Source organism: Furipterus horrens, unplaced genomic scaffold (assembly GCF_987537825.1).
Source record: "Furipterus horrens unplaced genomic scaffold, mFurHor1.1.pri manual_scaffold_17, whole genome shotgun sequence".
Classification (NCBI taxonomy): Eukaryota; Metazoa; Chordata; class Mammalia; order Chiroptera; family Furipteridae; genus Furipterus; species Furipterus horrens.
In genome coordinates, this window is record NW_028327187.1 from 52918371 (window position 1) to 52931610 (window position 13240).

The 13240-nt window shown below is 37.6% G+C and overlaps 1 protein-coding gene across 2 annotated transcripts in view; it reads right to left on the reverse strand.

The window, feature by feature from the left end:
* MID2 (midline 2) overlaps nucleotides 1-13240 on the reverse strand; it is a 196659-nt gene that overhangs the window by 117969 nt on the left and 65450 nt on the right. Inside the window, exon 3 of one of the 2 annotated variants that reach the window (XM_090264667.1) lies at nucleotides 7676-7771. The exons of the other annotated variant lie outside the window; for it this stretch is intronic. Within the exon in view, the coding sequence (XP_090120793.1) occupies nucleotides 7676-7771 (96 nt within the window). The remainder of the gene's footprint in view (nucleotides 1-7675; nucleotides 7772-13240) is intronic. 2 annotated transcript variants of the gene reach the window in all.

Consider the following 13240-nt stretch of genomic DNA (forward strand, 5'->3'; position numbering starts at 1 on the left):
GGAAGAGACAAAAAAAGACAATGCATAATGAGAAAGCGAGCAATCCAAGAAGAGGATATAACCCTTGTAAACATTTTTGCGCCCAACATAAGAGTACCTAAGTATGTAAAACAAATCTTGACAGATATAAAGGAAAAAATTGACAGTAATACAGTCATAGGGGATTTTAAAACTTCATTGACATCAAGGGATAGATGTTCCAGCGAGTAAATCAACAAGGTCACAGCAGCCTTAACTGGCACACTTAACCAGATTTATTTAATTGATATCATCAGAATGTTCCACACCTAAGCAGCAGAATATACTTTCAAGTGCACATGGAACATTTTCTAGGATAAACCACATGTTAAGACACAACAAGTCTCAGTAAATTCAAGAAGACTGGAATCACATCAAGCATCATCTCTGACTATAATGTATGCAACTAGAAATCAATCATAAAAAAAACTGAAAAATACACAAAGATATGGAGAAAAATATTGTTACTAAACAATGGATGAGTTAAAAATGAGATGAAGGAAAAAATCAATATATACCTAAAAACAGTAGTAATAGTAAAAAAAAAAAAAGTACCTAGGAAAAAACTTAACAAAGGAGGTAAAAGAGTATTGCTCAGAAAACTATAAGGAACTGAAAAAAAATTGAAGAAGATGCAAATAAGTGGAAGCATATAATGTGTTCATTGATTGGAAGAATTAACATCATTAAAATGTCCATACTACCCAAAGCAATCTATAGATTCAACACAATTCTTATTAAGATACCAATGACATATTTCACAGATCTAGAACAAATATTCCAAAAGTTTATATGGAACCAAAAGAGACCCTGAATAGCCTCAGCAATTTTGAGAAAGAAGAACAAAGTTGGAGGAATCACAATAATTGATATCAAACTATATGACAATACAAGGCCACTGTAATCAAAACAGTCTAGTACACGTGTAAGAATAGATACATAGATCAATGGAACAGAATTGACTGCCCAGGAATAAACCCATCTCTCTATGGTCAATTAATATTTGACAAAGCAGGCACTGACATAAAATGGCAGATATATAGCTTCTCTAATAAATGGTGTTCGGAGAACTGCACTGGTACATGCAAAAAAATGAAACTAGGCCACCATCTTACACCATACACCAGAATAAACTCAAAATGGATAAAAGACTATTTAGTCATGATTCCATAAAAATCCTAGAAGAAAACAAGGGCAGTAATATTTCAGATATTTCATGTTGCAATATTTTTGCTGATATGTCTCCTAGAGCAAGGGAAATTAAGGAAAAAATAAACAAATGGCACAACATCTAATTAAAAGGCTTCTGCACAGCTAAACAAACGATCATCAGAATGAAAAGGGAACAGACTCTATGAGAGAATATCTTTGTCAACAATAAATTGGAAAAGGATTTTATCTCCAAACTATATAAAAAACTAAATAGAGTCCTAGCTGGTGTGGATCAGTGGATTGAGCACTGACCTGCGCACTGAAGGTCACTGGTTCAACTCCCCATTGGATCAGGGCACATGCCTGGGTTGCAGCCCAGGTCTCCAGCTGGGAGTGTGTAAGAGGCAACCTATCTGTTTTGTTCCCTCTCTTTCTCCCTCCTTTCCTTCTCTCTAAAAAGAAAAATTTAAATGTTTTTAAGAAAGAACTGGGCTGGGAGGGGGGAGCAATGGGGGAAAAATGGGACAACTGTAATTGAATAACCAAAAAATAAAATTAAAAAAAAAATAATAAAAACTAAAAAAAGAAAGAACTAATACAACTCGACAGCAGGAAGACTGTAACACAATTAAAAAATGGACAAAGGACCTGAACAGACACTTTTCCAAGGAGGACATACAGAGGGCCCATATACATATGAAAAAGTGCTCAATGTCACTAGCCATCAGCAAAATGAAATTAAAACCACAGTGAGGTATTACCACACACCTGCTAAAATAGCTGTCATTAATAAATCAACAAACAACAAGTGCTTGCGAGGATGCAGAGAAAAAGGAACCCTAGGGTACTGTTGGTGGGAATGCAGACTGGTGCAGCCACTGTGGAAAACACGATGGAATTGCCTCAAAAAAATAAAAAAAAAAAGGAACTTCCTTTTGATCCAGTGATTCCACTGTTGGGAATATACCTGAAGAATCCTGAAACACCAATTCAAAAGAATTTATGCACCCACATGTTCATAGCAGTGCTATTTACAATAGCCAAGATTTGGAAACAGTCTAAGTGCCCATTAAAAGATGAATGGATAAAAAAATCTGTGGTACATCTACAGATGTACCACATCTGTTGTTTAGTGGAATACTAAACAACAGAAAGAAAGGAGTTCCTACATTTTGCAAAAGAATATATGGATATGTAGACTATTATGCTAAGCAAAATAAGCTAGTTGGCAAAAGACAAATACCATATGATCTCACTTATAAGAGGAATCTAATGAACACAATAAACTAATAAGCAAAATGGAACCAGAGGCATGGAACCAGGGAATAGACTGACATCTGTAAGAGGGGAGGGGGCAGGTGGTCACTGATTGAAAGAAGATGAAGGGATTAGTCAAAGAATGTACATGGAGGACCCATGGACATGGACAACAATAAAGGGACTGATATGGAAGTGGGGGTGGGCTGGGGAAGAAAGAAAAAGTGGAACAACTGTAATAGCATAAACAATAAAATATAAAAAATAATAAATTAAAAAAGATATCTTGAAACAAATGAAAATGAAAACATAGCAACTGCAAACACATGGGACACAGTGAAAGGAGTCCTAAGAAGGAAATTCATAGCATTACAGGGCTACTTTAAGAAACAAGAAAAATCTTAAATAAACAATCTAACTTTATACTTAAAGGAACTAGAGAAAGAACAACAAACAAGCCTCAAGTGAGTAGAAGAAAGGAAATAATAAAGATCACAGCAGAAATAAACAAAATAGAGTCTAAAAAAATGATGCAAAAGATCAATGAAACCAAGAGCTGATTCTTTGTAAATATAAACAATATTGACAAACCTTTAACCAAATCATCAAGAAAAAAACAGAGAGGATACAAGTAAAATCAGAAATGAAAGAGAAGTAACAACTGACATCACAGAAGTGCAAGATATTGTAAAAAATATTATGAAGAATTATATGTCAACATATTGGACAATCTGAATATGTCAACAAATTAGACAATCTAAACAAAAAAGATAAATTCCTAGAAACATATAATCTTCCAAAATTGAACCAGGAAGAGTCAGAGAATCTGGACAAACAGATTACAACTACTGAAACTGAAGCAGTAATAAAAAAAACTCCCAACAAACAAAAGTTTTGGACCAGATGGCTTCATAGGTGAATTTCACCAAACAGTTGAAGAAGAACTAACAAATGCCTTTCTCAAACTATTTCAAAAAATTCAAGAGGAGGAAAGACTCCCAATCTAAATTTTCAAGACCAGCATTATCTTGCTTCCAAAACCAGATAAGGACAACAAAGAAAATTAAAGACCAATATCCCTGATGAGCATACATGCAAAAACCTCAAAAAAATATTAGCACAGTGGATCAAGCAATACATTAAAAAGATCATACACCATGATCAAGTGGGATTTATTCTGGGGATGGAAGGTTGGTACAATATCCACAAATCAATAAATGTGATACACCTCATAAACAAAATGAAGGATAAAAACCACATGATCATATCAATAAATGCAGAAAAAGCATTTGAGAACACCCAGCACCCACTTATGATAAAAAGTCTCAGCACAGTGGGAATAGAGGGAACATACCTCAATGTAATAAAGGCCTTATATGACAAACCCACAGACATTAAACTCAATAGGAAAAATTTACAAGCATTTCCCTTAAGATCAGGAACAAGACAGGGATGTCTACTTTCACCACTCTAATTAAACATTGTACTAGAAGTCCTAGCTACATCAATCAGAAAGAAGAAGAAATAAAAGGCATTCAAATTGAAAAGGAAGAAGTAAAACTGCCATTATTTGCAGATGACATGGTACTGTGACACTGTATATAGAGAACCCTAAAGATTCCACACACACACACACACACACACACACACAAAAAAAAACTACTGGAACTTATAAATAAATTCAGGAAAGTAGAAGGATACAAAATTAATATCTTGAAATCAGTTCCATTTTTATATGCCAATAACTTACAGAAAGATAAGAAAACAATCCCATTCACAATTGCTACAAAAATAATAAAATACCTAGGAATAAACCTAACCAAAGATGTAAAAGATCTGCACTTGAAACATTATAAGACACTGAAGAAAGAAATGGAAGAAAATAGAAATAAGTGGAAGCATATACCATGCTCATGGATAGGAAGAATTCACATGATTTAAATGTCCATACTACCCAAAGTAATCTATAGGTTCAATGTAATTTTTATCAAGATACCAATGGCATATTTCACAAAACTAGAACTAATATTCCAGAAAATATAGAGAACCATAAAAGACCCTGAATAACACAGCAATCTTGAGAAAAAAGTACAAAGTTGGAGAAATCATGTTAACTGATATCAAACTATACTACAAGGACATAGTTATCAAAACAGCGTGGGACTGGCATAAAAACAGACATATAGATCAATGGAACAGATTAGAGAGCCCAGAAATTAACCCATGCATCTATGTTCAGCTAATACTTGACAAAGGAGGCAAAAACATACAATAGGTTAAGAATAGTCTATTCGATAAATTATATTGGGAAAATTGGACAGATACATGTAAGAAAATTGAAACTAGACCACCTTCTTATATCATACACAAGAATAAACTCAAAGCGGTTTAGAGATTTAAATGCTAGATTCAAAACCATAAATATCCCAGAAGAAAACATAGACAGTAAAAGTCTTGGACATTTCTCATAGAAATATTTTTTTCTGATATATCACCTCAGGCAAGGGAAAGAATAGAAAAAAACAACAACTGAGAATACATCAAACTAAAAATTTTTTGCACAGCACAAGAAACCATCGAGAAAGTGAAAAGACAACCCATTGAATAGGAGAACATATTCGCCAAAGATATATATAACAAGGAGTTAATATCCAAAGTTTATAAAGAACTTAAAAAACTCAACACCAAAAAACCCAAACGATTCAATTAATTGGGTAAAGACCCTGACTAAACACTTCTCCAAAAAGAACATATAGATGGCCAATAACATGAAAAGATGCTCAATGTCAGTAGTCATCAAAGAACTCAAATTAAAACCACAATGAGATATCATCTCACACCTGTCAGAATAGCCATCATCAATAATTCAACAAACAAGTGTTGGCAAGAATATAAAGAAAAGGGAACCCTCGTGCACTGTTGGTGGGAATTCAGATTGGTGCAGCCACTGTGGAAAGCAGTATGTAGTTACCTCAAAAAATTAAAATGAAGTTGCCTTATTACCCAGTGATTCCATTTTTGAGAATATATCTGAAGAAACATGAAACACTATTTTGAAAGAATTTATGCACCCCTATGTTCATTGCAACATTATCTACAATAGCCAAGATTTGGAAGCAGCCAAAGTGCCCATCAGTAGATGAGTGGGTAGAAAAGCTGTGGTATATATACACAATGAAATACTACTTGGCCATAAAAAGAGAAGGAAATCTTCCCCTTCATGACAGCATGACGGACCTGGAAAACATTATGCTAAGTGAAATAAGCCAGTCAGAGAAATACAAGTGCCATATTATTTCACTCATATGTAGAATCTAATGAACAAAACAAAGTAACAAACCAAATAGAAACACAGTCATTTATAGAGAACAGACTGACAGCTGTCAGAGAGGAGGGTAGTTGCAGGGCTGGGTGAAAAAGGTGAAGAGATTTAGAAAAAAAATACCCATAGACAAAGACACCAGTATGGGGGATTTCCAGAGGGAAAGAGGGGTGGGTAGAGGTGTAAAAGGGTATAGGGGGCATCAGTGTTGATGGAAGGAGTCTTGACTTGGGGTGATGAACACGCAATACAATATACAGATGATGTATTATAGAATTGTACACCTGAAACTTATATAATTTTATTAACCAGTATCACCCCAATAAATTCAATAAAAAAAGTAAAAAAAGAAAGAAAGAAGCCCAGCGTCATCGCAAGATGTCGATTCAACACGGGAGGAGACAGATACCATGTCACTCCCGAGTTGGACTGCACAGCCATTCTCGGCGGTGCAGATAGACTCTTAAGAAGCTACACCATCGTCTCTCGAGACGGACGGCTGCCGACGACGACGAGGTGAGCTTAAGAGATGAGATCATAATACAATTATTTTACTGTTTAAAATAAAACAAATTGGAACCATTATATTTCTTTGTCATACAAGTAAGATTAAAACTAGACTATCAGGTTGTACAACACACAGAATTAGAAACATTTTAATCCAACCACTGCCCATGAGGAATTCTATCATATTTTATATGATTCTGCTTATACTTTAAGCACTACCATCAGCTTTTCAACAAAATCAATGGAAAACCAAATGCTACAGCTAAAGCTTCATGTTCTAGAAAAAGAGAGAAAAATAATGCCTTCCTTTTACTACATCCACTTAAGAAGAGTTTGACTCCTCTCGTAAGCTGTGCTCTGAGATTTGATGTAACACATTTTGAAAACCTTATTCATGTGTAATACTTTATAGTTCACAGCTTTAACATATATATCATTAGTTAATGACAGGAATAAGTGGAAAATTAATGAGTGAGGACCAGGTAAGGGGCATGGGGACAAAGGCAGAAGAGGCTAGGAAGAGGAGAAGCATTCCTGATATTGTTACACAAACAATACTGCAATGAACAAGCCTCACCCTACCCTGAAGACCCAGATGCCCAACTTCCTTATGGCACCCCAGCAATCTCTCCAAGGAGCTATGCTGTCTAGTTTGATAAAGGAAGAAACACACTTCTGTCAGATTCTCATACTGCCTGCTATTTGGAAAGGAGAGGCGATTGCATCTTGCATTGTTGTCTCACCAACTCATCACCACTGCCTACCGAATTTTTTTTAATAATAGCTATCTTGGAACCCAAGCATCCTAAAGGTATGAGACTTTCTAGAATTACCAGTCAGTCCTTCGCTCCAAAGGGCTGAGCTACATTGTGACAAAACTCAAGTCCTCCCTGCGATTCCTCTTCTGGAAAAATATCCAAAGAATCTTGAAACACCAATTCAAAAGAATATATGCACCCTTATGTTCACTGCAGCATTATTTATAACAGCAAAGATTTGGAATGAGCCCAGGTGCCCATTAGGAGATGAGTAGGTAAAAAATCTGTGGTACATTTACACAATGGAATACTACTCAGTCATAAAAAAAGAAACTCTTACCTTTTGCGACAGCATGGATGGAACTGGAGAGCATTATGCTAAGTAAAATAAGCCAGACAGAGAAAGACAAATACCATATAATTTAACTCATATGTGGAATCTAATGAATGAAATAAACTAACAAATAAAATAGAAACAGACTCATAGACACAGAGAAAAGACTGTCAGCTGTCAGAGGTGAGTGGGGTTGGGCGGCTGGGTGAAAAAGGTGAAGGGATTAAGCAAATTAATTAACTAACTAACTAAGTAACTAAGTCAAGCCCCCTCCCACAAAATCTATACAGGTCCTCTGAAGAAATCCCAGATATTTCTGTTACATACCTCAACCTGCTGGCAGATCTGTATTAGCTTGGCCATTTGATTTTCTAGTTCGCTGTTTCGCTTTACCAGGTTGGTGAGGTTCATCTCCAGAGTTTGCTGTCATTGCAGAGTACGAAGCAAGAGGGAAATGGGTAAGAGGGGGAAGAAGAACATACATTCAATGAGCTTGTGAACCAGTACCATGTGGAGATCAGTCAGTCAGTCAGCAAATACACAATCTCAAAGATTAATTGAGCACAAGCTATAGGCTAAGAACTCTTCTTGGTGCCACTTTAAAAAAACTGACATTCATGACTGTGGATGTTGGACTTTAATGGCATTAAAACTACTTAGTGTTTTCTGTAATATTTTTAACTTTTTAAAGTATTTCATAGTCAATATTTCATCTTACCCTCATAGCAATCCTGTGACATAGGGAGAGCATATGTTATTTTCTCTTTTAAAGATTAGTAGACTAAGAAAACCATAATTTATTTAATGATTACTACTTGCAAGACACTATACTAGACATTTTCATATATATCATTGAATAATCATAACAACCCATGAAGTAAGAGATGTTAGCATTTTACAGATGAGAAGACTGAGCTTCAGAGTGGGGGTAAAATGTTTTTGCAGAGTCATATAATTAGTAAATGGCAAAGCTAGGGCTGGAACCCAGGTCTCTAGCCTTCATTCACAGCTTTGCTCCAGTACTCCACCTTTTTTTGTGCTTTTTTTGTTGTTACTGATAACATTTTATATTTGTCAGTAGATTTGTTCAAGAAAAAATGGTATTTTAAGTTTGGTATTCATCAAAATTTAACATCATATCTCAGTTTCCCTTCTTTGGCATTAAGGAATAGCCCATGAAAGATGCCAGACTTCAAAACACAAAGCCTGACAGTATAAATATATGACATCCATTGCTTATCATTGCTTATTGCTATACAGAACCTTTTAGGGACACATTAGAAGCACTTTTCAAATCTGTTTAATATAACATAGTTCAACAGCACTCAGAACTCTTAGCACATTTTCAGTTGAGCAAGCAACTCTCTCCCATTCCTTATGTAAAAAAAAAGAAGAAGAATGTTATTCACTCTAGATTGATAATGAGTTTTTTATTCTATCCCATTCCAAAGTCTTCAGCTATATTGGCTGCTTTTACCCCAGGACCTGTCCCCATGTCCACTTCTCTCTCACCCACCATCCCAATATCCTCACAGAGCCTGTTCCAAATTAATAGCCCAACTTACTGGCCGCTATTCTGCTATCATTCTTTCCCTTGGTTGTGTTCATGGCTTCATTGTTGTCTCCATAGTTTTTTATGGTTTGTACTACAGTTGTTCAAAGTTCATGTTTTCAGTGGGGGAAGGGGCAGGCAAGGAGAAGTGGGGAAGAGGGGAGAGGACTCGTGTACATGGCCGTTTGTCTACTGAGTAGCTTTGCTCCTTAGTATCCTTGGCACTGACGCATGAATCTATCCCAAAAGATGTATTCTCCTGGGTATGTGTATTTCTAGGACAGGCAGTTTGATTTCACTTATTCTCAAACCAGATTATGAACACCAGCTTAGTTTTTGCTTCCCTTTTTGCCAGATCTCTCTTGGTTCCTTTGGCTTTGTTAGCATGGAAGTAATTTTTCACAATTTATTCCATTTTTCATAGCTTGGGTGCAATGCCTCCCTTGGTCTTCTTTAACTTCATGACCATCCCAACTGTGGCCTTCTCCTTAGCAAGGACAGAAAGGGAAGAAGGAAAAAAGAAGGGTAGCAATCATTGATTTGAATATGATCTCTAAGCTAAGTAGATGTCAGAGGGGAAAAAGAAATGGCAGTTCACAGATTTAATACAACAAAAGGTATTGAGTACCTACTTCTGTTCAAGGTCCAGTGACTTCAGAAATAAAGAGGAAGTGAGATTCAGATGGGTCTTGAAGGATAAGTAGGATTTTAATAGATATGGAGTGGGGCAGGATGTTGCAGGCACTAGGCAAAAGTAAAAGGGAATAAAGTATAGGACATGTTCAGGGAAAAGATGTGATGTTTGGTTAGAACAGAGAGTATAAAAGAATAGTGTTGGGGGAAAGACTACAAATGAAGATCAAAGCTGTTATGAAGGTTATGAATGCCTAAGTGAGGAGCCTGTACCTATTTTTTAAGTAATGGGAAGTTATCAAAGGCTTTTGAGCAAAATGATATAATCATCGCTGCAATTATCAGATTAACCTACCAGTAATATGTGGGACAGAGTGAAACAGGAAGTCTGGGAACAGGGGTACTGGTTAGGAGGAGGCTGCAGTCTTCAAAGCAGTTGGGAATGTGGGTCTGAGTCAAGCTAAGGTGATAATCAAGAAAAGCTTGTTTCAATAAAGGATTTGTCACTGTCATACATGCAGAGAATGCAAGAAAGGAAGCTGGAGTTGGTAATTAGAGGTCACTGATGACCTTTGATAAATGACTTTCAGTAGAGTTTTGGAAGCAGATGCCAAACTGTACAGGGTTAAGCATGGAGGTAGTGATAAAATGGAGGCTACAAGTCTGGACTCCTCTTAAAAAGTTTAACCATAATATGAGTATGATAGAGCTGTAATTTGATGAAAATATCCACCTTAAGTTAGAGACTTGGCATAGGTAATGAACCCAATCAGTTTATGATTTCCTCTTCCATAGTGGTCCAGACTCCTAGATCAATGGAAACCTCATTTATCACAAATGGCTATATTGACATATTAGGTAAACATAATGCAGACTGATGAACTCAGAGCAGATATAATATTAGAAATCTGTGTTTCAAACTATAATATGTATCCACTCAAACATAAGATGCCATGGGGAGAATGTTTTCTAACAAGTACATGCAACTTGTTGCAACACTTGTCATGAAACGGATACCTTATAAATAATTCATAGTGCAGAGCAAGACTAAGATCCCTGCTGTGTGTTCCTCATTTACAGCACAGAACTGAGACTTACAGCTTCTGTAAAGCCACTGAAAACAGAAGTTATGGCTGAGCACATAATGTGGGGTCTGATTAGATTATAGAACTTGGGTTAACATCACAAAATTATGGCAAATGGTTATTTTGCTCTGTGCCCCCCAGCAATTTGCAGAAGGCAAGCACATTTTAACAACACACAACTAGAACTGAGAAGATGACACCAATTTAAACCTGACTTCATTAATATGAAAATGCTTTGAAAAATAAATCTTTAGTTAATAAAAACACCATCTGTTGAATGGTTTTTTGCCACTGTTTTCATACATTATGAGAGAAAATTTGGGGAAAATACCAAGCATTTACTTACTAACTTCCTATTCATACTAAAGCTTCCTCTGAAACAGGAATTGATTCTCAATAATGAACATATGCACAGGGAAGGGGAGAACTGAAGCAATTATGCAGCCTCTCTCTTCATCCTTACTTCTCATGCTTAGCACTGACAAATAGTTTAGAACGAGATATTCTGGTTCACTCTAGGTTTTACAGATTTGGCCAAGTAATTATCATGTCTATACTCTGACTAAGTAAACAAAGTGTATAAATGTATATGTAGGTATGTCTAGACACATGCATATATGTACAACCTTGTGTGAAACTAAACATGTCTCCTTATTGTTTTGTTTGGTTTTGAAAAAAATTGGTTTACTTTTCTCTTTTCTTCTGCATTCCAGTTAATGACTGGGCCAGATACTCTCTGTGTAAGCCTGGTTAGTGTAGTTTTATAAGAACAGTTGAATTATGACAGTGTGAGAAAGCCAAAGTGGAGGGGAGATTGGAGTGGAGATATCTGCTGGGAGGAAACAGGGACAGGAGGTTGGCAGGGGGAGCAGGATGAAGCTTCCATTTCCTGCTGCAGGAGATTACCTCTGGATCCTCCTCTGTTTCCCTTGTGTGAGAGTTAGAGAAGCCATTTGAGCTATAATACTATGAGACTCTCTTCCCCTTCAGATGATTGTATCATTAAAGCTCTCACAAAATTGTACATGTGTCTAAACAGCACAAATTGAAGAAAAGATTAGGTTTATTTACATAATTAAAATTTTAAAGGTCCAAGTTAGCTAAATTGGCAGTCTCCTATACAAATGCCAATTTTACCCAAGTTCCACTTCATTTGTGTCATATAGACTTGGCCTATTTGTCTTCTTTTATACCCTTTCTAAAGAGGAAAATGTTTTTGCTTCTTCTGAGGAAGCCAGGTAAGGCTATTCTTCTTCTAGACAGGATCCCATAAAAGGAGATGGATTCTCTAAACCTCTCAAGTATTGGTGGGCTTTTTTTTCTGTTTCTTAGACATAAGTTATTTCTGGTTACTTTCTCATTGGCTTCCCCAAGAAGCCTACTATACATTAACATACAAGCTCTTCATTAAAGCCAGAGTAATTCCCCTGATGGCACATTCTTGACCATGATCTCCATTTGTCATGCTCCATGAAGGCACATGTATTCATGCAATATGAGCACACTTACAGACTCCTGACTGAAACAGCAAATCCTGAAGCCTAAAATACTACATGTCATATCAAAACATGTGAGGAGGTAGGAAGACGACAGATGAGTGAGGAAAGGTTGCCCTTGCTTGCTCCTGAGACTGGTTACAGTTTCAGCTAAATGTGGACACAGCATCTCAGCTAACATCTGGATACTGGTAGGAGTTGAACCTTGGTGCTGCTGGTGGTGGAGGAGGCCACCTTTGAGTGACTTGTCTGGTGAGGTTTGCAGAGGAGATGCAGAGGAGACACGGGAGAGGTGTGAGTTCTGGCTAGCTTGGCTCCTCAGGCAGTGGCCAGCAGAGCACAAAGTTTTTTCAATGCCCTTGGGTCTTCCCTAAGAGCAGTCGGAGGTGGAGATCCAAGCTATGCCCGCTGGCAGAGCTAGGAGTTGGCCAGGTGGTGCCTGGCTCTTAGAGGCTGGGAGCAGCGTGCTCTTTTTGTGTTTTTTTTCTTTTTCTTTTTCTATTTTTTATTTATTGACTGTTTTTTTTTTGTGAATAAGGGAGGAAAGGCTAGGGGTGGGGCAAGATTATTGAGGAGCACACATGCAGGAGCCCACTTGCAGGGGAACACGCCTGCTGGACAGCCAGAGCAGGGGGAATGTCCCTGGCCCACCAACGCGCCGGTGCAGGGGAATGCTACTGGATGGTGCAGCCACCAACCAGCATGGGGTGATGCCCTTGGCCCACCCGCAGGTCCAGAGAAACTCCCCTTGTCAGCGTGCATGCCGGCCAGGTGTGGGGTAACGCTCCCGCCTGCCAGTGTAGGGGAACACCCCCGACACACTCGCCAGTATAGGGAAATGTCCCCCAGCCTTTGACCCATCCGCTGTCCGGTCTGACTACCAGCTGGCAGGAAAAAGGTGCACTAGTCACACTCAACCAGGGCTACAGTTGAAAGAGGGTGAAATTGACTAGAGGATCTTTGGAAAATTTTGGACGCTGATTCTGAAACAAAAGCTGGGGGAGCAACAGACCAGATCGCAGGGCAGACTCAACCCCAGGGCTTTGGGAGAAATCTCATAAGTAGATTACTCCCCTCCAAGAGGCATCAGCCAGAGGCAGCTCAAAACTGTTGGAAGTAGGCAGAG